This window comes from Diadema antillarum, unplaced genomic scaffold (genome assembly GCF_040938485.1).
Source record: "Diadema antillarum isolate AM-2024a unplaced genomic scaffold, OU_Dant_1.0 seq00000803_RagTag, whole genome shotgun sequence".
NCBI lineage: Eukaryota > Metazoa > Echinodermata > Echinoidea > Diadematoida > Diadematidae > Diadema > Diadema antillarum.
The window spans coordinates 10504-31507 of record NW_027271685.1 but is presented as its reverse complement, the minus strand read 5'-3'; the positions used below and the strand labels follow the sequence as shown (position 1 = coordinate 31507).

The window sequence follows — 21004 nt, the reverse complement described above, 5'->3', positions numbered from 1 at the left end:
AGTGTTTAAAAAATGAATAGGTCTATAGAGGTGGAGATGTAATCAATAAATACAACTTTGGTAAATGGTAAGCAGATGGCCCAAGATCACTGTCAAGATGAGATCCTTAATCATGGTGCCAAGGATGTCAGGAAATAGCCTTGTGGCAAGGCCCTCTCGCTGATTGGTGGTGAGCCAATGGGGAAGAGCACAGCCGAGTGTGACAGCGTGAGGGCCTTTTGAGATCTGATTCGCATCTTTATGTTAGCTCTTTGAATTACCGATTTTTGCTGCCTGAATTGGGTAGCAAAATTTGACCAATCTGCGTATCCGTCTGCCCAAGCCCGATTTGCATACGGTGAATGCATGCCACTGACCACCTGCGGAGATCAGTGATGCATGCGAACAGGTTGGATGATGCCAAGATGGAGGATGTGGGCAGCGCGTCATTCCATTGGTCGACCGGAATCCATCAATACACATGTATGATTATTCAGTAGGGTTCCTGTGCTCATGAATAATAATGGTGAAGCAGATGTCGTACTCGACTGGGCTCCGTTCACTTGCTCGCCCGAGAGGGCCTTGTCAAAAGGCTAGTCAGGAAATGGAGTGGTGGGTGGTCAGTAAGATATTGAATATATACATAAAAGATATGTTCACAACTTCTTGAGTGAGTAAACCAGCAAACAAGAAATATAGCAAAGAACATGTATAAAACCATATCGCACTCACCCACTCTGGGAAGTAATCGGCCGGTTCGAAGTAGCGGCCTGAGTGCTCCTCCTCCGAATAGTTGCCGAGGTCGGCCTGGAGGGCGTAGGATGCGAGGACGAAGCAGGCCTCCTCGCGGCACTGGACAGGGGCCTGCAGGACGTTCTGTTTCAGCTGAAGATAGTAGTGGTGTCGTGTCACGTCGTCCCTGCAAAGATGCAACATCGAAGACGCATCGAAAGTGCTACTCCAGTTCAGGCAATGACAAGTTTATTCTTTTCTATATCTCTCTCTTTTTTTTTTTAACAGAAATCTTGTCTCCAGACAATCCTGATTGGCCGATCAGATCATGCCCATATACCTCATCATATACAAGTAGAATACAGTGGGGTTGATCAGACAAGCATATATGTAAACAAAATTATTTTATTTGTGTGCGTGTGTCAACATAAATAATGACTTGTAGGACATGCATAAGAAATTTGCGATAACTGTCAAGATGGCATACAGTTTGTATGGTCGTAGCTTACTTATGCATGTTCATTTTGATACCCACTGCCATTTACAAGAAATAATTCTGTGAGTGGGAAAACATGGTTGACTGTGTGTGCAAAGGCTAGCCTACTTGTAGGTCCAAACTTTCATCCCCCAACAATTTTTAGACACATGGATACTGCTGGCCCCATTTTCTCTGCATCATAGCGGATGAACGCGGGAAGTCAGAATTTTCCCCCACTTTTGACTCCGTGCGTTTCGGCAGAAATAAGGAGATTAGCGAGGGTTGAATTCCATTTGGGACCAATTCCAACAATGGCATCGACCAAATCGTGACAGATATATTGCAGACTGGGAAGGGGGGGAGGTCAAAGTTTGCAGGTTTGAGGTCTCTACCAGTGTATCCTGTCACAAAGGCTTCAGATGCACAAAAATGTTGATGTTCGGTTCCCAATTCATGCCTTTTTTTTTCTCTCTCTCTTCTTCTCTTTTTTTTTTTTACCCCCAATTTGTTGTAAGGCCCAACATTTGCGTCATGATGATGAGTACACTATTGTTGGGGGACCTCTGCCCTTACTCGACTTTATAAAGTAGAGAATCACTATTCTTACAGAACTTTTGCTCTACTTTTGACATATAGTGAGATAACAACAAAATCCAGATACAGCGGGCACTTATTGATGTGCCTTTCATTGTCCTTGATCACACTGAGCTTGTATCACTATCATTCATGAATGTTTTATTATATCTGACGAATGAGAGATTACCTTTTCATATGTAAGAAACTCAACTACTTCTGTCATACATACATGTATGTACATGCACAACAAATCATTATTCACGTAGTAGATGTGTATACATGAACACGTATGTGTTTGTGTACATTTTAACCAAATTTCCATAGAAAACCACCTTTAGATGTGTGAATGTTCCGGGGGGGGGGGGGGGGGGGGGAGGGGGGGGGTGACCAACTTGTGTTACTTTTATCATGCACACAAACACAAACAAACAAATACACACACCCACACACAAATGAAGCATCTGTGCTACTTTTGACAGCAAATCAATTCAGCCAATGAGAAGGGCATGTTCTATCCACCCTTCTGCTGCTCCTCTAGGTGAGAGCATCAGGATCATTGCCGTCTGAAAATCAGCTATGATAAATCTCGCTACTTTGCGAACGAAAGGAAATCATACTCACTTTAGCAAGGACACGTGTTCCACGTATAATTGCACTTTGAGGTAAACGGTGAGATGGTTCTGTAAGGGGGACAAACAGGGAAGATAAAGAGAAGACGCCCATGATATTTGTCGTATTATTGTCAATGAATATCATTTCAGATAATTAGCTGAATGTGACAAGGAGGTTAGGAAAGAGAACCTCCCTGATGCGATATTACACCTAAAGGAGAAGGAAGAAAAATCAAAAACATATACAAAATGTCTGCATTGACTGCACAGTACCAGTATGTCAACTGAAAGGCATGGCATTCAGAAACATTGCTGTATACAACAATGGGATCCATCAATTCACAGATGGACAGATAAAATTTAGGTCATGATCAATTCTTGAAGTGTCTATCTAATGCCTCCTCAGCCAGGGTCCAGTGTCAGACAATCACGACACACTACCAGTAGCAGAATAGCAAATATACAAACACTATCAATCTTGTATCTCACATTATACATGATTTACAAAATGCATGAAAAGTCATGAATTACAAAACCAACAACATGTAGAAAAACTGACAGCAAGTAGAAAACTGGACATCATGCAGAAGACCATCTACACGGCAACTTATGACAAACAGACACAAAGAAAAATATATATATTGACAGAAATGAAAAGACCAGGATGAACAGCCAAAGATGAAATCTTACATACTGTATGCCAGCACTTCATCAGACATTTAAAAAAATGATCCCTGGCCCTGTTGAAAAATTCTACAATTTCCTGATTCCTCGTGTCAAACCATAAATGTGGAATACAATGAGAAAACTTCTAGATTGGTGTTAAAAACTTGAAAGTGACGAGGTATTGGCTCAGTGGGAGATGATGTCTAATTTTTGACAGATTTTACACTTTTCTCAAAAAACCCATAACATATTTCATTTATGCCTCTATCCATACCATTTCAATCATACACTATTTATGTTTCATTTCACTAAGTGCTTGCAAGTGCGAGATAATCTATAGAACTTCTGACATATCTTGGCTTGCATTATCAGGTAAATCACCATTTTTTATTCATTGCATTACCATAAACTGATATTCCATAAATACCGACAGAACTCTTTCTCTGTCAATCTACGCCTTTCTGGCACCGACATCATGCATCCTCCTAGCTGTGCATTATGTACAATTGTATGGTCATGACTAAATGACACTAACAGGTGACATGTGCCCCAGATGGTTCATAGGTGTCGTAAAAACTGCACGACCACAGCACACACTGCCACCGACTTTATGGAACATTTACAGTTGAAGGTTTTGATGTGTTTTCGGCAAAGGGGGACGCTGCTGAAGGCAGGATGATAAATGCTACCCCCCTCGCAGCAGACGCAGGATGGATGCTGCCCCGTTTTTCACATTGGAGTTCAACATCTGGTGGTTACCAGGTTGCCGATTCTGGCTTTAAACCTTTATGTCTTTCCCACCCTATGATCTCATGATCTGTGAGATGCGAACTTTGATCACATAACAACGTCACATTGTATTCATTATTGATGTGAGGGGGGGGAGGGGTATGGATCAACATGTAGAATAACGAGGTGATGAATTGTTAATGATTTTTCCATGCTGCTGGTCCCAACCCAATGCCTGTTTCCCCACCCCCAAAAAAGAAAGAAAATGGATCAAAGGAAAAGAAGAAAATATGTAACCTGCACATGTGCAACACAGCAGGAGACAGCAGACATTTATGAGACATAACCCAGTTGATGATAAATAGTCCCATCTAGCCAGTTTCACATATCTTTTCTTTTTTTTTATTTCTGATTATTATAATATATACCATATGCGATGTGCATGACAAGACACTTTTTTAACTATATCTGGGTCCTTTGTTATTTCAACAATAGCATGGAATCAAGAAAAAAGAATTGCATTAATTCACTACTGAGATTTTTGGTCTTCACTTCATTTCTTTCCATCTCTGCTAATCGCACTTGCTCTCTATTACTTTCATCTCATCTCAAAATGTATCCAGAGTAATGGCAAAAAATATCAGGGTATGATTTACCGCATGTTTGTGCAATCATTTTGTACACATGCAAGTGTACTATCTTGACACATGGAAAATATTAGAGAAGGGAAATGAGCTGTGAATTATCACAAATGTGCACAGAGTGTTATCACAATACCACAATTGATATCTTGGCTATTCATATGTTTTGCAAGAAATGATTAGGCTGGAACAGCTGACAGATATACAGAATTTACCTAATCATCTATGCACCTACAGCGCAATGCTAACAGCCTGTAAACCTATTGCAATACTGTCCATTTAAAATTTGTCACAATGGTTTGACAGGCAAAATGAGTCAATTTCAAACCCGTGGTACGATCGGCACTTTCATTTGTATTTTTCACTTTCAACTCGCTCAATCTTGGCCTTCAACAGCACTTCAATCAGTCTGCATTTTTACCAGCAGTACACAAACAATTCATGTCCAGACAAAGGAGCCGTTAACGGTATCCCACTTGCCTAGCAATGTCCCGTCTTTTTTTGGTATCCCCTGGGGTAGGCTGGGGGATTTTAATCATGGATGAGCTCAGGGAGAGACTGGGGTTCTCTTGTTACTCATTATGCAGAATACATACAAGTACAGGTTGGCGACCACCCACTCAACAGCACGAAAAGGGCCACCACTCTGGGAGTCTGCATCCCCGATCGCAGGGAAGGGTGCCTGTGCCTCTACAGCGGTGGCGGGGACACGTTCCCCATGTGGGCTCAGCTGAGGATATGTGTAGAGCAATGTGCTCCGAAAGGAGTAAGTGTTGTTGAAGTACCTCTCACCTCTCACATTCAAAATGAGAGAGTACAGCTGTGCTGACTCATTGACGAATATGTACGTGTGACCCGTGCTTTCTTGTTTTCACCCATCTGTACAACACAGGCAAAGGATGCTTTGAATCTTAGGATCTATGAAGGCCCCATAAGTCACATACAAGCACACATCTCCTTCAGATTCTTGCATTTCCCTCATAATTTGATAAAGACAAAATATGACTTTTGAAAATACGCTATGAAAGACGATTTATTTTACAACTTAACAGGCTTCTGTTGCCAATCCCCCCCCCCCAACAATTATTATTGGTAAATGTAAGAAACATACTGTATATATACATACCAATAATAGTGCTTGATACCCGAATAAATTTTAATTTGTTTGTAGTAGAAAGCAAATCATCTTGTTAGACACTGAGGCTGACAGTAATATTTCAAATTACGAATGGATTTCAATTTGGGCTCATTGTCTGTTTATCGTCTAAGGCCACCAGACAATCCCTGTTTACATCTTCAAAAATGGCCTAGTGACCAGGGCTTCACCATGGTGTTTGTTTTTTTTTTTCGTTTTTGTTGTTTTGCTTTCACACACAGTGCATTATAGAGGCGTGTCTTCATCAGCCCGAAGTTCAAACTAGCGTGACATTTTGCGGTCTTAGTAAATAGCCCGATACAGCGACTGTGCGTCTTCATCAGCTCGAACAGCCCGTTTCGGGAAATTAGTCCGAAAATTAACGCATGCGCACTTTGCAATATTACTCTGCCTAGCTCGCAGTTCAAAAGTGGATTTCCCCGCTCAAAATCTCCTATATCACTGTATGTACGATACTACAACCAGGTAAGTGAGCGGTACAGCAAATTCTCTCCAAATGGATATTAATAACGCTACTCTTTTGTCCAGTGAGGCATCTTATATGAAGTTAACAAATTGCAATGTTTAAACTAATCAAAAATACACACAATCTGCAAGAATCTTCAGCTAAGGAAGAAGTTTACAAAAAAACAGCTAGCATGCACGGCACTGAGTTTTATTAGGGAGGTGAGAGAAATTACCTCACTGGTTTTAATGATGTCCACAACAGTAGGCCTATGTGATCCTGGATGAATACACCGTGCGTGGGGGTAATGTACTATACAAAATTACTAGCTTGTACATGTGTTTTCCATTGCCAGCTGGCTAACCAGAAGCGTGGAGGAATCGAGAAAGTTTCGGGCTGGTGGAGATGCACCCAAAATAGCGCGCTATTTCATGAATTAGCGCTCTAGTTGATGAACTAGACCAAGATTTTTGGGGAAATTTTCCCGATCAAATAGCGCGCTATCTGCGTCTTCACTACACAGATAGCGTGCTATTTGGACATCGGACTAGTTTGGTAACCGCAAGATAGCGCGCTATTTTGAAACTTCGGGCTGATGAAGACACGCCTAGTGAGAGTGCAAACCAAAGACACCGCTCTTCACAATGTCATGAAAATGAGTGTAACTTGTTGATCTAATGCTTCACAAGCTGAGTATTTTGCCCACAGACTTATCATCCTTTTCACTACAGATTTGCAGAGATGTTAACTGTTGCAAAAAATGACAATGCATGGATAAGAGATTGATACACTTTTGATCACAAGTGCTAGATACACTGTCTTGATGATTCTTGTGGGTCTGTTGGTTCAGCTACCTTGACTACAGTTTAGGACCCTATTACTAGTATCTGTGCCCATCCCGAATCACTTCCAGAGACTCAAATCAAAATGCTTGTCAAATCGAGAGGATCCTCTTATAAGCTGCTCAGAAGAGATTATGTCCGCAGATCTGATGCCAGCTCCTTCTAGTGGATTTACGAATCTCAAGGACTCGCTCTACACTCCGTCCTGAGACAGGAATATAGCAAAACATGCAAAGCAAAGAATTAACCCCTTCAATACTAGCAAAACACTTAGCACTTGACTAGAAGACACAGCTGACCCAAACAAAATTTGATAGGATATGCTATCAATCAAGAAGATTTTAGTCAGTCATAAAAAAAAGTCAGCGATACCACATTTTATAACAGTTTGAAGCACAAGTAGTCTCTACATGAAGCTTCAAGTTTGATGGCTCATTAAGAAAAAATTTTGAGCATTTAGAAATAATATGAAACAAAGGCAATTATGCTGTTTCCAATGTAGAAATTCTTTCTCCTGTCATTTGATTTATCGATGCTCTACAAGTGAAGTTGTGGTATCTACACTTGTAAGTCTTGTGGTCATTGCATTAGATTTGGTCGTAAATGATAATTGATTACTTCAGGAACTTATACTTTCCACATTGTTTATTTCCTTTTCAACTTGTTACTGTCCTAGTAATCAACATAAGGAATAGTTTTCCTGAAAGTTGTAACATTCATTACAGTAGCATGTTTTTCCACTGACTGATAGAAATTCCCCAAAGAAAACCCTTTACTGAAGGATGAAAGAAGCAAGGCACTGAACAGACTATATAATGGGTGATCAAGTTTGTAAATAAATCTGACTGCACTTAACAAAGCCAGAGATTGAAATGGCACATACAGATGAAGCCAAGATATATTCAACTTAGAATAATTCTGATAAATTTATAATCAAACAGAAGTTTGAAACTGAAGAAAAATTGGAGACTCTAAAATGGACCCCTTACTCTCCTTTAGAGGAAACCTTTCATGGCATGAAATACAACCCTTTGCATTGTTTATCTTAAGCTTAAAAAAAGAGAAGATGTTGAATAACAAGTTGTTATGATGGCACCCGCCTAAAAAAAAAGAGGAAAGCTCTTGCAGAAGAAGCAGATCATCACTCTTGAAGTTGAAGTGTACAGTTAACCGTTAGCAGCAAGGTGTGTTTACATCCACACACTACCTGAAATTTGCTCTTAACCCTTTGAACCTGAAAGGCCGGAATACCGGCCACGCGCAGAACGTGCAAATACCCTAAAGGCCGGTATACCGGCCAGAAATCATGTGACTTTGATAACTTGAGTTTTAACTGTCAGGTGACCCCCTAAATATGACGCCATCTCACTACAACGATGTGGAGAGATTCTTCGGTCTATACTTTCGTTGATTACGGTTTGGATTTGCAAGTTTTGAGCTATAAAAATGGCAAAAAGATGCTATTCTGCAGAGGAGGCTCGTGCGATAATCTTAGGTGAATCATCTGGTGATTATGAGGAAGCTATTGACAAGTCATATTATAGTCAAAGCAGTGATTTTGAAGACGAAACGGACACAAATGATGAGCTAGATGCTGCACAAGGTAATGTACAATCTCAGCCGGGTATCAGCGGGGTAATTAGCAGCTGGGATGCCGTTAGAGCTGGAGCTGGAGGTGATCATATTGGTGATCGTCGAAGTCAAGGGGGCGTGGCACAGTCAGGGAGTGAGGTTATTGTTTTTATAGCTAACATTACTATTGTTGATTATCATTATGATTATAATCATTAGATCTATTGTCATACTGAGCTATTATTGCAGCTCAAATAAGATTGGAGTAACTGTAATCATAACCACACTTCACAGACCTGTGGTTATTTGTTCTTGTTGTATTTTTTGTATGTATTACCAATGTATTCAGTCATTTAGCAAAATATGCTCAATATATGCAAATAATGCAGGGTGAGGGTCACGACCATCTGAAATAATGCGGGGTTCAAAGGGTTAATATTCAGTGGAACATGCACTCCTTTACATTATCACAAATCTGTTGTCCCTATGTACAATACTGTAAAAGTGGATATTTTCGCGCGACTAATTTTTCGCGCTTGGCCGGGTGAGAAGAGTTTCGCGTGTATTTAATTCCGCGGAATCAAGACATCAACCACTGGAACAACATGGCATGCAAAAATATTCGCGTGCTTTTATTTTCGCGCTAGTTTCTGGTTGCGAGAAATGCGTGAAAATTTCAACACCGTGAAAATTTCCACTTTTACAGTAAAGCACAGTGGCCATTGCTGATCCAGAACAACCTCCTTGAAATTAACACTATCCACCACTATTTAAGGGTAAGCTGTTACGGACTCATGTACCACAATAATAAACAAATATCATAAGAAAATGGTTTTATCACAGACGTTTCATCACACTCATTCCCACTTTTGCACAGAAACCCATCATGAAACAATCACATAATTTATGCAATGTGCAAGTACCTCATTGCTAAGACTGAAAGGAAAATCATACCCTTTCCCAACTCTGTCATTTTATTTTGCAATTTTATCATGAAATTACAAATGCCACAAAATAGAATGCACCAAATACATGCACCACATATCAATATCCTAAGATGTATTTGAGAAAAATCACAACATTTTTCAAATTTGTCCACATCCTTGAGTGCTGAGGCAATCATCTAATTGCCTGTCATATTAAAATTTTGTAGCTTATCTTCTTACAGAATCTGTCTTGAAATAACCATTGATTTGGATTTTACGATGAGCATTGACATATCAATGAGAGATGTCATAAACACACTGCTTGATATACTGCCTCATCATGAACATACCTGCATATACAGTGTCACTTGATTACCACAAGAAATTAAACATACATCATTAAGCAAAGACATGGAAAGTTTTTGTGCATAAACAAGTGCAGCAATGGTGCATATTCAGCAAGTCAAATTTTTTTGCAAATCAGGATTTTTTGACAATTTCGAAAGTGTTAAGATTTGCAATCGTGGAGTACGGTAATGAACTAAGAAATGTAGGCCTACATCTAAACATACACACTGCAATCATGTGAGAATCAGAGTTAAATGTTCATATGTTGTTAGAATAGTGAACAGCACCCGACTTGCGAGATTCCCAAAGATAACCCTGCAAAAAATATGGCGAATACAGTATTCTAGGTCCAGTGTGAACGCAGCCATAAGAGGGGTTGTTATCACTTCACACCAGCTGCTTCTCTCCCACTCTCAGCACTTACCCATTGATCTGTTTCTCAACCACAAACTAAAGGAGACAAAGGGTGAATGGGGTGAGAGACAGGGAGATGGGGTGCTCTCCTATTATCCCACTGACCCAACCAACCTCCGTAATCAGCCCATCCCTCTTGTTTACCCCTTTAATCGTCACGAGGAGACCCCCATATTTGTTTGTATTCCCAATCTGTAGTTATCACAAACACTTGTGGCATACTTGTGGTGTTATCTTTTCACAGGCATACTCCCTATAAATATAGAAAATTGGTCCTGCCACCAAGCCTTGCAGTGGCTGTAAATACAAGTTGTGGTTTGTACTCCCAGCCAATGAATTGTATGAAAATATTCAGAGGTTTTCTCTTTTAAATTAACTCTTTTTCATGAATGAGGAGAAAATCAATGGTTGTGAACGTGATAACAGAACACTAACCACAACAGTGAATGCATAAATGGCATAAGTACCTTTAATTATATCTAAGTTAAAGAGACCTAATCAGTCTATTTTATCATGATAATGACGAGGAAATGAAAAACACTGAGAAATTTGTATTGAATTTTCTCAGTACTTTGCTCTGAGAGCAGCCACCACTTTACCGAAAACAATGTGAAATAAAAATGTATTAACGCCAAATGCTTTCCATTAACAATGACATAAAAACCAAACGAAATCATGGCAGATGCATTTGTTTACTTTTTTTTTCAGAGCAAATCAAATAACATGTGAAATTGCAAAGAATGTAATCAGGACTGCTTTGGTTGTGACGATTGCATTTAGGTTTGTGAAAAGTCCTGTAGAGTCAGACTATTCCATCGCAAGCTCATGAGGATTCTTCCAATAATACTATGCCAAACAAACAAGCATTGGATCTAACCTCATCCAACTGGTAATTCAGCTTTTCAGGGAAGGGGGACCACAACTACTGGACAATAAGTGACCATCTTCCATTCTTAACTATCTACACGCCTCCCCCCCCCCACCCACCCACCTCCTTCCCCCAGCTTCTCAAGACTTTGACATTCCACGCTGCATTAGAACACAAAGGATCTCCTAATCTCATCTGACAAATCGGAGCATGTCAATAAAAAGGGGGAATGTCGAATAGATAATGAAGATGAATTCTAGGGAGGAGGAGGAGGAGCAGTTAGGGGTTACAATAGTTTAGTCAGCAAGCAGCCAGATGTATTTGCTCTAAATCTATCTACTAGAAGACACATCATGCAAGCAGGACAATAATGTGATCCTCTCGATACATCCACAATCCCCTTTCACAGAGACCTGCTCTCTTCGCAATAGGGTATGAGCCAAAACATAGCTTTCATGTATGCCTGCAGAACTGTCGATTATTGCTCAAAAATGTACACGTATGCATAAGAAATGTATGAAAAAAGCTGTAATACACAATTTCAATTGGGTGGTAATGAAAATGTGGAATAGTCAAAAAGGTTTGTTGGAAGTCCACAATCTCAGAGCTTTCGCGATTGTGGTTTCTACACTGTATGTAATTTTTCATACTTGATTATTGATAATCGACAAATCTGGCCATAGCAATATCCATCAATCTTCCACGCTAGAGCGAATCATATTATATGTATGCAGCTTGGTACAATCGATCATCACGTAATGTTTTACCTTCCCCTAGTGCAGAACGGGGCGGCTCTTCTGGAATAGAAGTTGTGTACCACAATTGAAATTATTTCACACTTTGATCTCGAAACACTCCAAAACAACTCATCACCTCCGGAAAATGCATCAGCCAGGCAAGTTTCATGGTAGACCGTTTCAACGTATTGCAAGGAAATTCCAATTGGTGAAAGATGAATTTTGAGCCCTTCCAAAAATTATGTTTTGGCTTTAAATTTTGTACCTGCATGTCAAGGAATAATAAAAAATAACTGTGATGGCATCCTGAACACACATTGTGAGTTGGTCGATTTCACATGTCTACGGAACTCAGAAATTGTTTGCACCTTTGCAAGCTGGTTACAATAGTTCAGGATAAGGCAAAATGCAGACCGAATTCAACTCATGAATTTTAAAGATACTTTGGTAAACATGCCCCACTTACCACAGATTTCAATCTTTCAGATGTTTATTTGTTCACAGTTATACAAACGAAGCAATCTATAAATTCTACTGGTTTGGGGGCATTCATTCATCGACAACATTACAAGAGAGATTTTCGAGCTTTTGGATGTTTGTTTGTTCAGAGGCCTAAGGAAGCAACAATTTATGAAATCTACTGGTTTGGGAGGTGTTCATTCATCAACAATGTGACCACTACAAAAACTGCCTTCCACAACTATTTACTTTCAGCACAAAACTATGTCAATTGGATGGTGCTGGACATTCCATTCTATTGTTCTGGTGAACATACATTGTACATGTATAGGTAGCTGCATTCCATTCTAACAGATCTCCTATTCAGTGGTGAAAAAATAAATCATGTGGTGTCTGCATAAAAATGCAATTCAATGCCCCCTTGTCAATCAGACAGGTATCTCATTGTTGATTTTACCGGAAAAAACAACAATTTCATACACAAAGAGAAAGGAGGAGTTAGCTGTCAGGAATGTCTGGATTAACAAAAGAATTCTCAAACCTTTTGTATATTGTTTCCTTTCTTCTATCATATATACATTTACAGGTTAGGCCAACATGCCTAGATGTCAATTCATGTAAACAAAATAAACATCCAGCAATTCTTTGTGCTAATCTATTTATGTTGTTTGTTCAAATGTGTTGGTCATATAATACCTGCAAACTTATTTTGAAGCACAAAAGGGCCCCTGATATATATACTTTAAAATTTTCTTTTATAGTATGTTTAATTGTCTGAGGTGCTGAAGGTCATATAAAAGGTACATGTAATTTCTTCTGCTGCAATGCCTATTTTGTCCACATCCAGACATCCTAAATCTATACTCGGAGTATGATGCAAATATGGACCACATGGAATCCTTATCTCAATATCAGTAATGGTAATTTCTTTTTCTCCTCTGCTATCTCGTTTTAGACATCAGAATTCCTTGTACCTGGTTGCATAAATGACATTAATGATTGAGTACTCCTCCCCTGAGCATTTTTTTTTTTTCACAGAAGAGAGTGAGATGCCTAGCAAAAGGAAACTACATTGTATAAAGGCTGAGTTTGTCAACTTCCCTATGTTTCAAACATGTTTCAATACCCACAATCACAACACGTTTGCAAACGCCTTTTGGATCAGTCGGGAGTTGCTGCATTCATCAACTCTGTGAGTCGACTGGGAGGCCTTGTCACTGTGCAGCTTCTTTGCGCAGTTTGACATGAGGTGCAGAGATGTGTAGTTGGCAGTGGTTGGCGTGGGCAGGTCCGTGCTATAAATGCATTTTAAAACAACTCTGCATTTATCAAATCTACAGAAACACATTTCTGGCTCAAACACATTTGCGATTGCACTTTTTTTCAGCGTTTCGGAAATTTATTTCTAACCCCATAATCAAAACAGCTTTGCGATTATCAGCTGCCCAAAACTCCCTGAAAGTTGCTTAGAAACCTTAATTCTGTGCCAGAAGTGAGTTGATAGATGCTACATAAGACTAAGAGCCCATATCAACAGTCACAACAAAACCATCACAGTGTCCTATGTTGCAACGTCCATTCAGATGTCAAGAGAAAAAAAAGAAGCCAAGTGAAGCTACCGAATAAACAAGGAAAATCTACCATGTAGGCCTATGTGTGTGTGAGTTTATATACGCAGTGGTTTTGTTCTGTGCCATTTTGGGAGCCTTTTTTTTTACACCTGTAACTTGTGAATTCAACTATTTTCCTGAATCATAAATAACTACCGCCAACAGTCACCTGAGCACGTGTGACTTGGCTGCAAATGCCAAGGCTTTGTCACAACTGGGGATATCGCATCAACCGAATCCTCCCAGCGGTGGTGGACCAACTTAACACAAAAAGTTTGTCATGCATACCGTCGACAGTTCAACGAACCAGTCGATCTCTCGTGCGTCCGTTTGTGGGAAAGTTCACTGGTTCCTGACGTTACAGACAATACGATACTACCAGCATGCCATCATGCAAGGAACCAGAACACGATTCCCCATCCACCATCCCCCTAAAAAAAAGAAAAAAGAAAAATACAATCCTCTGGCTTTCCACCCATCCGTCAAAACTCTTGGGCATGCCAACAATAAAGTAGGAGGAGGAGGAGGAGTAATACTGGGAAGTTATTGATCAAAGGTAAACACTTCTACAGACACACTGATTTTACAGCCATTGAACCAGTTATTTCTCATGTGTGCGCTAATGACAGCTACAGAGATTTCATCTTTTCTTTTTTCTTTAACCCTTTAAGTTTATCACTGTACCATACAGAGACTGTCCATTTTGCCAATGCCATAAACCCCTTCACGGTCAACAATTGTCGCACAATGCACGACGAACAATTCGCCACAAAGCCCTATCTGTTTAACAGAGAGTCTAGGCCTTGAACAAACATGACTTGCACTTTCAAGAGCTGTGCATTTAAACAGTTTCCGCGTGGTAGAATTCATTAGTTATAATCAATGCTAATGCACTAACAAAGAGCTGAATTGAAATAAGATTCCATGGCACTCTACACAAGATATCTCCACTGTTTTTCATGATTTGGGAAAACCAATGCAATATGCAATTTCACACATGGGTCAGCCAAGCTATCAATGAATTGTCCATTGAAGGTTTATCCTCACAACTGAATATGAAGCTGAACAAAACAATCATTGCTTGTTATGAACCACATGAGCACTAAACTACGTAAAGACTACTGAGAAGTTCCATAGACAGTGTGTTGATAACTGCCAAATCTACATTGATATAGCTTCATGTGCTAATAACAAATGGGACTGGATTTTATCACAGCTTAGACAAGCAAACTCCTTTGATATGTTTTTTATTTATTTTCTATCTTTCTTTTTTTTTTTTTTGTTAGCCAGTCACTGACATGAGCATTACTTGCAAATGCAAAAAAGGTTGGCCACTACTTGTCAAAAGTTGTCAAACATGACAATATTTGCATTGGTCCTGCTACCCTTTCTGGGGCCCTAGAGCGGTCCCAATTATTATCCTCATTGTTGTAGATCATCAAAAACCCGGAGTGTATGACAATGCACACCATCAATCATGGACAGGAATTCAAAAACATCCTTCAGGGCTATTTAGAAACATCACTGACTTTGTAATCAGTGTGATCGCCTAAGGAAATGACAGAATCAATTCATAAAATCTTGTCTCCTTTTTACCCCCTGGGGTGAGGGGTGGTGGCATATATCTCTATCACAGCCACTGGGGGAATGGGTATGTGTAGTTTGTTTGTTACATACACTGTATCATCAACACATGTACCCCTTTACAGTCATTGGCAGATCATATTGATGTATATAAATAGAAGCTATAAAAAATTAACTAGACAAGCACAGACCTCCACCAAGCAGCTCATTTCCACCTTTGATCTTGTTCTTTGTAGAGATCAGTGATTTCCAACCAAATGTATGCGTGCTGAAAATCACCTGATTTCCCAATATAGATCCCTTTTGTTACGTCATAAACCCTCAGCTGCGCAGCGCCCCTCACCCTACCAGAAACTAGAACACGCACTTTAGTGCGCATATGAAAATCTAAAAAATGCACAGTTTGAACTCCTAAGTGTGAAAAGTTGGAAACTACACTAAGTTACAGTTGTTGGAGCAAAAACTCAGTCTGAAAACTCTGAAATCCAACAGCTCTTACCTCACTGGAATCTGATTTCCATCCCTTGGGGGCATACTTGGAAAGCTTGGTCTTCAAGTCTAGAAACTCATACTCTCCATTTTCTGAAGAAAAAAAAATGTAGAAAGAAAATTGCTTAAAATTACCTTGAGACAAATTTGGATGCAAGAAAGACATTTCAATTAAATTCAATCCAATTCAGTTACACTTTTATTTCCATCACTACTAGGAAATACATAATACAAGGTGATACATTCATCAAACAATTAATTTTCATTATCGTACACAATTTGAAAGGACAAATCATTAAGTAGGACTTTAATACAATATATATATATATATATATATATATATATATATGTATATATATATATATATATATATATATATATATATATGTATACATATATAGGAATGATAATGTAATGAAAAAAGAACAAAGCACACTTTGCAATTATAGCAAAAGTAAATACATAATGTAATGGAAAAGAGTGATCCACAGAAATGGAGAACTTGTAGGACGTGGATCACCTAAAAAAACAAACAAACAACTGCACTAATTATACCAATTTCATATATTTCATATAAGCATTTTTTTTAATGTTTTGTTGGAGCAACTGGTAAGTGATAGGCTGACATGTATGATAAATGTATACATATGTCACAAAAAGAACTGCGAGGCAATGTTTCATTACAACATCTTCTTCAAAATGATGCCATTAGAAAATACTGACATTGATGAAATCCTCCCTGGCCCTTTGAACAATCTGTCAAAATGCAAACTGGAACAGGCATAAAACACATGCAGGGAAGCTGGCTTATTATCAAGAATCTGGGATACCCAGTTCCATGTCGTTACATTCCTCTTTTCAGCCCATTCAGGCCAACAATAAAAGTTCCTGGAATTCCACTCACCTCGTAAAATTGTCAGTCCAAACAACTGAGCCTCTTTTATTGAAAGCATAAAGCACACCTGGTCGTACAAGTCTTGCGCTTTTGCCTTTGCCTGTAATTTAAAGAGACCCAAGAAAAGAACAAGGAACTTTGGTATACATTATTTCTGGTGAAATTTCCATGAAACCCGTGACAATGAAACATCAGAGAGTTAGTACTATGCTATGCAGGTATCACAAGTACATTTTGAACAAAACAATCACAAACAAATTAAAGACATTTGTTTCAGATATACTGTCAAATTTGCTGACTTGAACTGTATGATGATGTTCAAATGCATGAAAAATGTCCAAGCATACATATTTGTTTAAAATTATGCTTTATCAAAAGCTCTATGACCAAATACTACCATGCTCATCAACCATTTTCTTACTACATGGTTTATTCTAAAACTACTGTCTTTTGGGATTATTCAAAACAAAATCTGGTCACAGATAAATGTTCACCTCCTGAAACATTTGCTGTAGCATTATTATCAAAAGTTTTTCAGAGTTTCATATTTATATGCTTTACTTCTAGTTCTTTGGTACAGTATTATATTTTATTGACTGTAATGCTTGGAATGTAAAATTCATATCTACAAAACAATGGGGACTTATAGGTCAATACCATGGTGTTCAGAGATCAGTACAAAGTCCTGCCATAAATCCTCACATAGAAAATTCTACTGTAACATGAATTTCAAAGGACTTTTCATTTCTTTTGAATCAAATAATTTCAATTTCAACATGGTACAGTTGCTCCATGTAATCTAAACATGTAATGTGACCACTTAATGCAACATTTGCAATTCAACATCAGTTTTACCACTTCAACAAGATACAAGAAAAGGCATCACATACAAGATACACATAAAAGTATAAAAAATTCATCTCAAAGAGTGAAGAAATGCTAATGAATAAACAACAACATACAAGCATGGCTTTTCAAGTTCTGACTTCAACCCATTAGGGACTTTTTGATCTATGTGCAAAACCAGGATTAAAAAAAAATACACAGAGCACAAAAAAAAAACCCACAGAGACAAAGTCGAGTGATTAAACTAATCAAATTAATGAGTATGTATGTTTTGTTTATTATACAGCCAATATGGCACACGACTGAGCTCTTCAACCTTGGCAACTGAGCAGCATTACCAATTGAGCAAAGGAATGTCATCCTTACAAAAGGAAACCATTTTCTTTTCTTTCGTTTTCGCCCTCTCCTTCTGTAACTAAGGATCTGTACTTGGCCTTGATAAAGTCTGAAATGTCAAGCTGGGTCAGTAATGGCAGAAAATTGGTCAGCACCGGGAAGAGAGAGAAAATACAAACTCTGCAATGTCAGGTAGAGCTAAACAGAGAAATACATCGCACGACGATAAATGTCCATTTCCTTTTTTTACAATCTAATAATCCAAGTTGCATACTCTGGCCATTTTCTTCCCAGCCTTTTATTAGATTACATATCACCCTCCCCCCCCCCCCCCCCAATACCAGGGTTTGGCAAATGAAAACACATAACTGAGAAATGGGAAGTGGGCTATACCAAATTCATTTAATAATTTTCAATAAGGGTCATAGCTGGACTAGGTCATATTTACAGACACCAGTGTATACAGGGAACGAATTCCAATCTATTCTGTTGTTGTTGTTATTATCACTAATGCAGGATATAAATTTACAACCACTTGATTGACTTGAGCATCGATGATGCAGTGAGATGGTAAACTCCTATCTTCACAGCTTCTATGGATCAAATGCCAGGATTTGTCTCGACAATATAATTCTACGACTCAATACTTTTCCCACTCCCTCCCCCCCCCCCCCCCCTCCAAAAAATGGCAGCTTTAAGCCCTGTCCAAGAGACTGATAACTACTTGATCACTAATTCCATAGCTTTGAAGAGCTGCCAGTATACATCTTTGAGTCATTCGTAACACTTGCCAGCGATGTGGTTGACTAACCTTCGGTGAGATTTGATCCGTCTTTTCTCCATGACCTGCCTAATCAGATCTGATTATGGTTATTTTAGACCCGATATGTCGAAAGCTCTCTTTCTGAACCACTCTCAAATATATACCAAAATGACTGCATCTCTTAATCTCGGAGGCGACAGGAAGAGTAAAGATCAAACTATTTCAAAACCCTGGCAGATTTCGCCCACCTCCTCCTCCCGAAGAAGACTTCATTTAATCTGATCCCCTCTAAAGCAACCCTGTGCCGCCATACCAAAATTAGTTTCACTCCCCACCCTCCTTACATGTAGGCCTACAATCGAAAATTATGAAATTAGAACACAAGGTTTCACATTTTTGTGGCCCACCATATGTCCTGGTTTCATAATGCAATGTGGCACAGGGATGTAGGCCTACACATAATAATCTCTTTTGGGGTACAGTGATCACATGTATCTCTCCCTCCTTTTTTATGGGGAGGGGGGGGGAGGGATCTTTTCCAACATCTCGAGGAGTTCTGTTGCCATAGCAAAGCATCAGTATGGACAGCTTGCACTCAGAGGAGGCAGATTCTACATACCAGGGCTCAACATGAGCAGTGGCCCTGGGCCACTAAAAATTGATGTTGGCCACCAAATTTCCGTGAAGACTATCTTTTGGTGGCACGATTGGGCACTTGAGATTCACTTGAATCACGTAATTTCGGGCCACTACATTTCTTTATCAGGCCACCAACATTTCAGATAGCAGATCTCAGTGGCAGGAATAGGCCACCAAAGAGAATAGTAAGTATCATGCCCTGTTAAAGGGATGGTACAGTATTGGTGGAGATGAGAATTGGGCTTTAAACTTTTTGTGAAATACCAAGAAAACACTTATGATATAGTACAGAACATACCATTTTAAGAGGAATTCAAAGTTTATTTGATAAAAATCGGGTTTTGAATGACTGAAACATCCAAAAACAAAGTAAAACAAAGACATCGTAATAAAGTGTGGGTCCCACACTTTATTAGAATCGCTCTTTTTTTGAATATCTCAGCCATTTCAAAACCAATTTTCATCAAATAAACGTTGAATTCCTCATAGAATTACATGCTCTTTCATATTTCTTAAGAGGTTTCTCATTATCTCACCAAAAAAAAAAAAAAAGTGTTGGAAACCTGAAATTACAGTATATACCAAAATAAACTTTGCGTTAAATTTACGTGTAACGCAAGCGCCGATCGGTACTGCGTTAATCTTTCTGCGTTACAAAATTAACGATCACCGTGCGTGAATGATCGTTACAGATCGTTACAGATCGTTACTGTGCGTTACAGATCGTTACTGTGCGTTAATTTTTAGATCTTGCGTTAGCGGACTTGTCATGTGGACTGGCAAGAAATCTCGGAAATTGCGAGACTCGGAGATGCCTCGGTTAAGTAACTGTCGTTCGTAATATTTACTACGGACAATTTCCTGCCGGCGGAAGGCATTTAAATAGCGATATCAAATACCGAAAAGATTTTGTAGTTGAGCAGAACTCCCCTGGCAATGTCGTATTGTCATGGTCGTCAAATTTGTACTCATGGGCGCAGTCAATGGAATCGGGCAAGCAAAAATTTCGAAGCCACATTTTTCCCCACAGCCAACATATTCCATCGAACATTGAACCCATGAAATCACGCATACGCAAGCCTAAAACTAACGCCGACTGTCTAACGTTAGCGATGTCACGATTTCAACAACGGTCAGACACTTACTCAATTCAGGAAGGTGCAAAAGTCCATTTATATTCCAATACACAACGTGTGTCTCGCCGAATAACTGGTGGTAGTGTGTGGTGACAAAGCCGAGTATTTCGGCAGTAAAAGTAGCTGCAGCAGAAGAAAATGTCTACCACTTTCTGCTCGCATAATTACACTGCCAGCAGGTGAGTCAAGTGGTGACTTGATAGGCACGCTTCACATGAAAGTTTACCCAGAAACATGAAAAATCCCACGATGCCAAGGTGCCAGAGTGGGGAATGGGGAGGGGTGGAGAGAGAGAGATACCAATCAACAGAAGAAACCGCGCGTACTGGCGCATTCTCGGAGGTCATGAACAGTCTGGGGTCTTGGAGATGAACAGAGAAGGAATGTTTAATTAAAGATAGCTCAAGTCGAAGACCCAGGATTACAAACGTTGATTCTGTTTTTTTCTCCTTTCATTTATCATGCCTTCACGTTTAGAAATGGTTGCACTCCTTAAAAAAAAAAAAAAAAAAAAAAAAACTCTCCTG

General features: G+C 39.2%; 1 protein-coding gene across 1 annotated transcript in view; it reads right to left on the bottom strand.

Annotated features, from left to right (window-relative positions):
• LOC139739525 (uncharacterized) overlaps positions 1-16857 on the bottom strand; it is a gene marked incomplete at its 5' end in the record, with an annotated part of 36618 nt that extends 19761 nt beyond the window's left edge. Inside the window, 4 exons of the mRNA XM_071650124.1 lie at positions 712-898; positions 2387-2445; positions 15873-15955; positions 16767-16857. Coding sequence (XP_071506225.1) covers positions 712-898; positions 2387-2445; positions 15873-15955; positions 16767-16857 — 420 coding nt within the window. The remainder of the gene's footprint in view (positions 1-711; positions 899-2386; positions 2446-15872; positions 15956-16766) is intronic.
• Positions 16858-21004: the final 4147 nt, after the last annotated feature.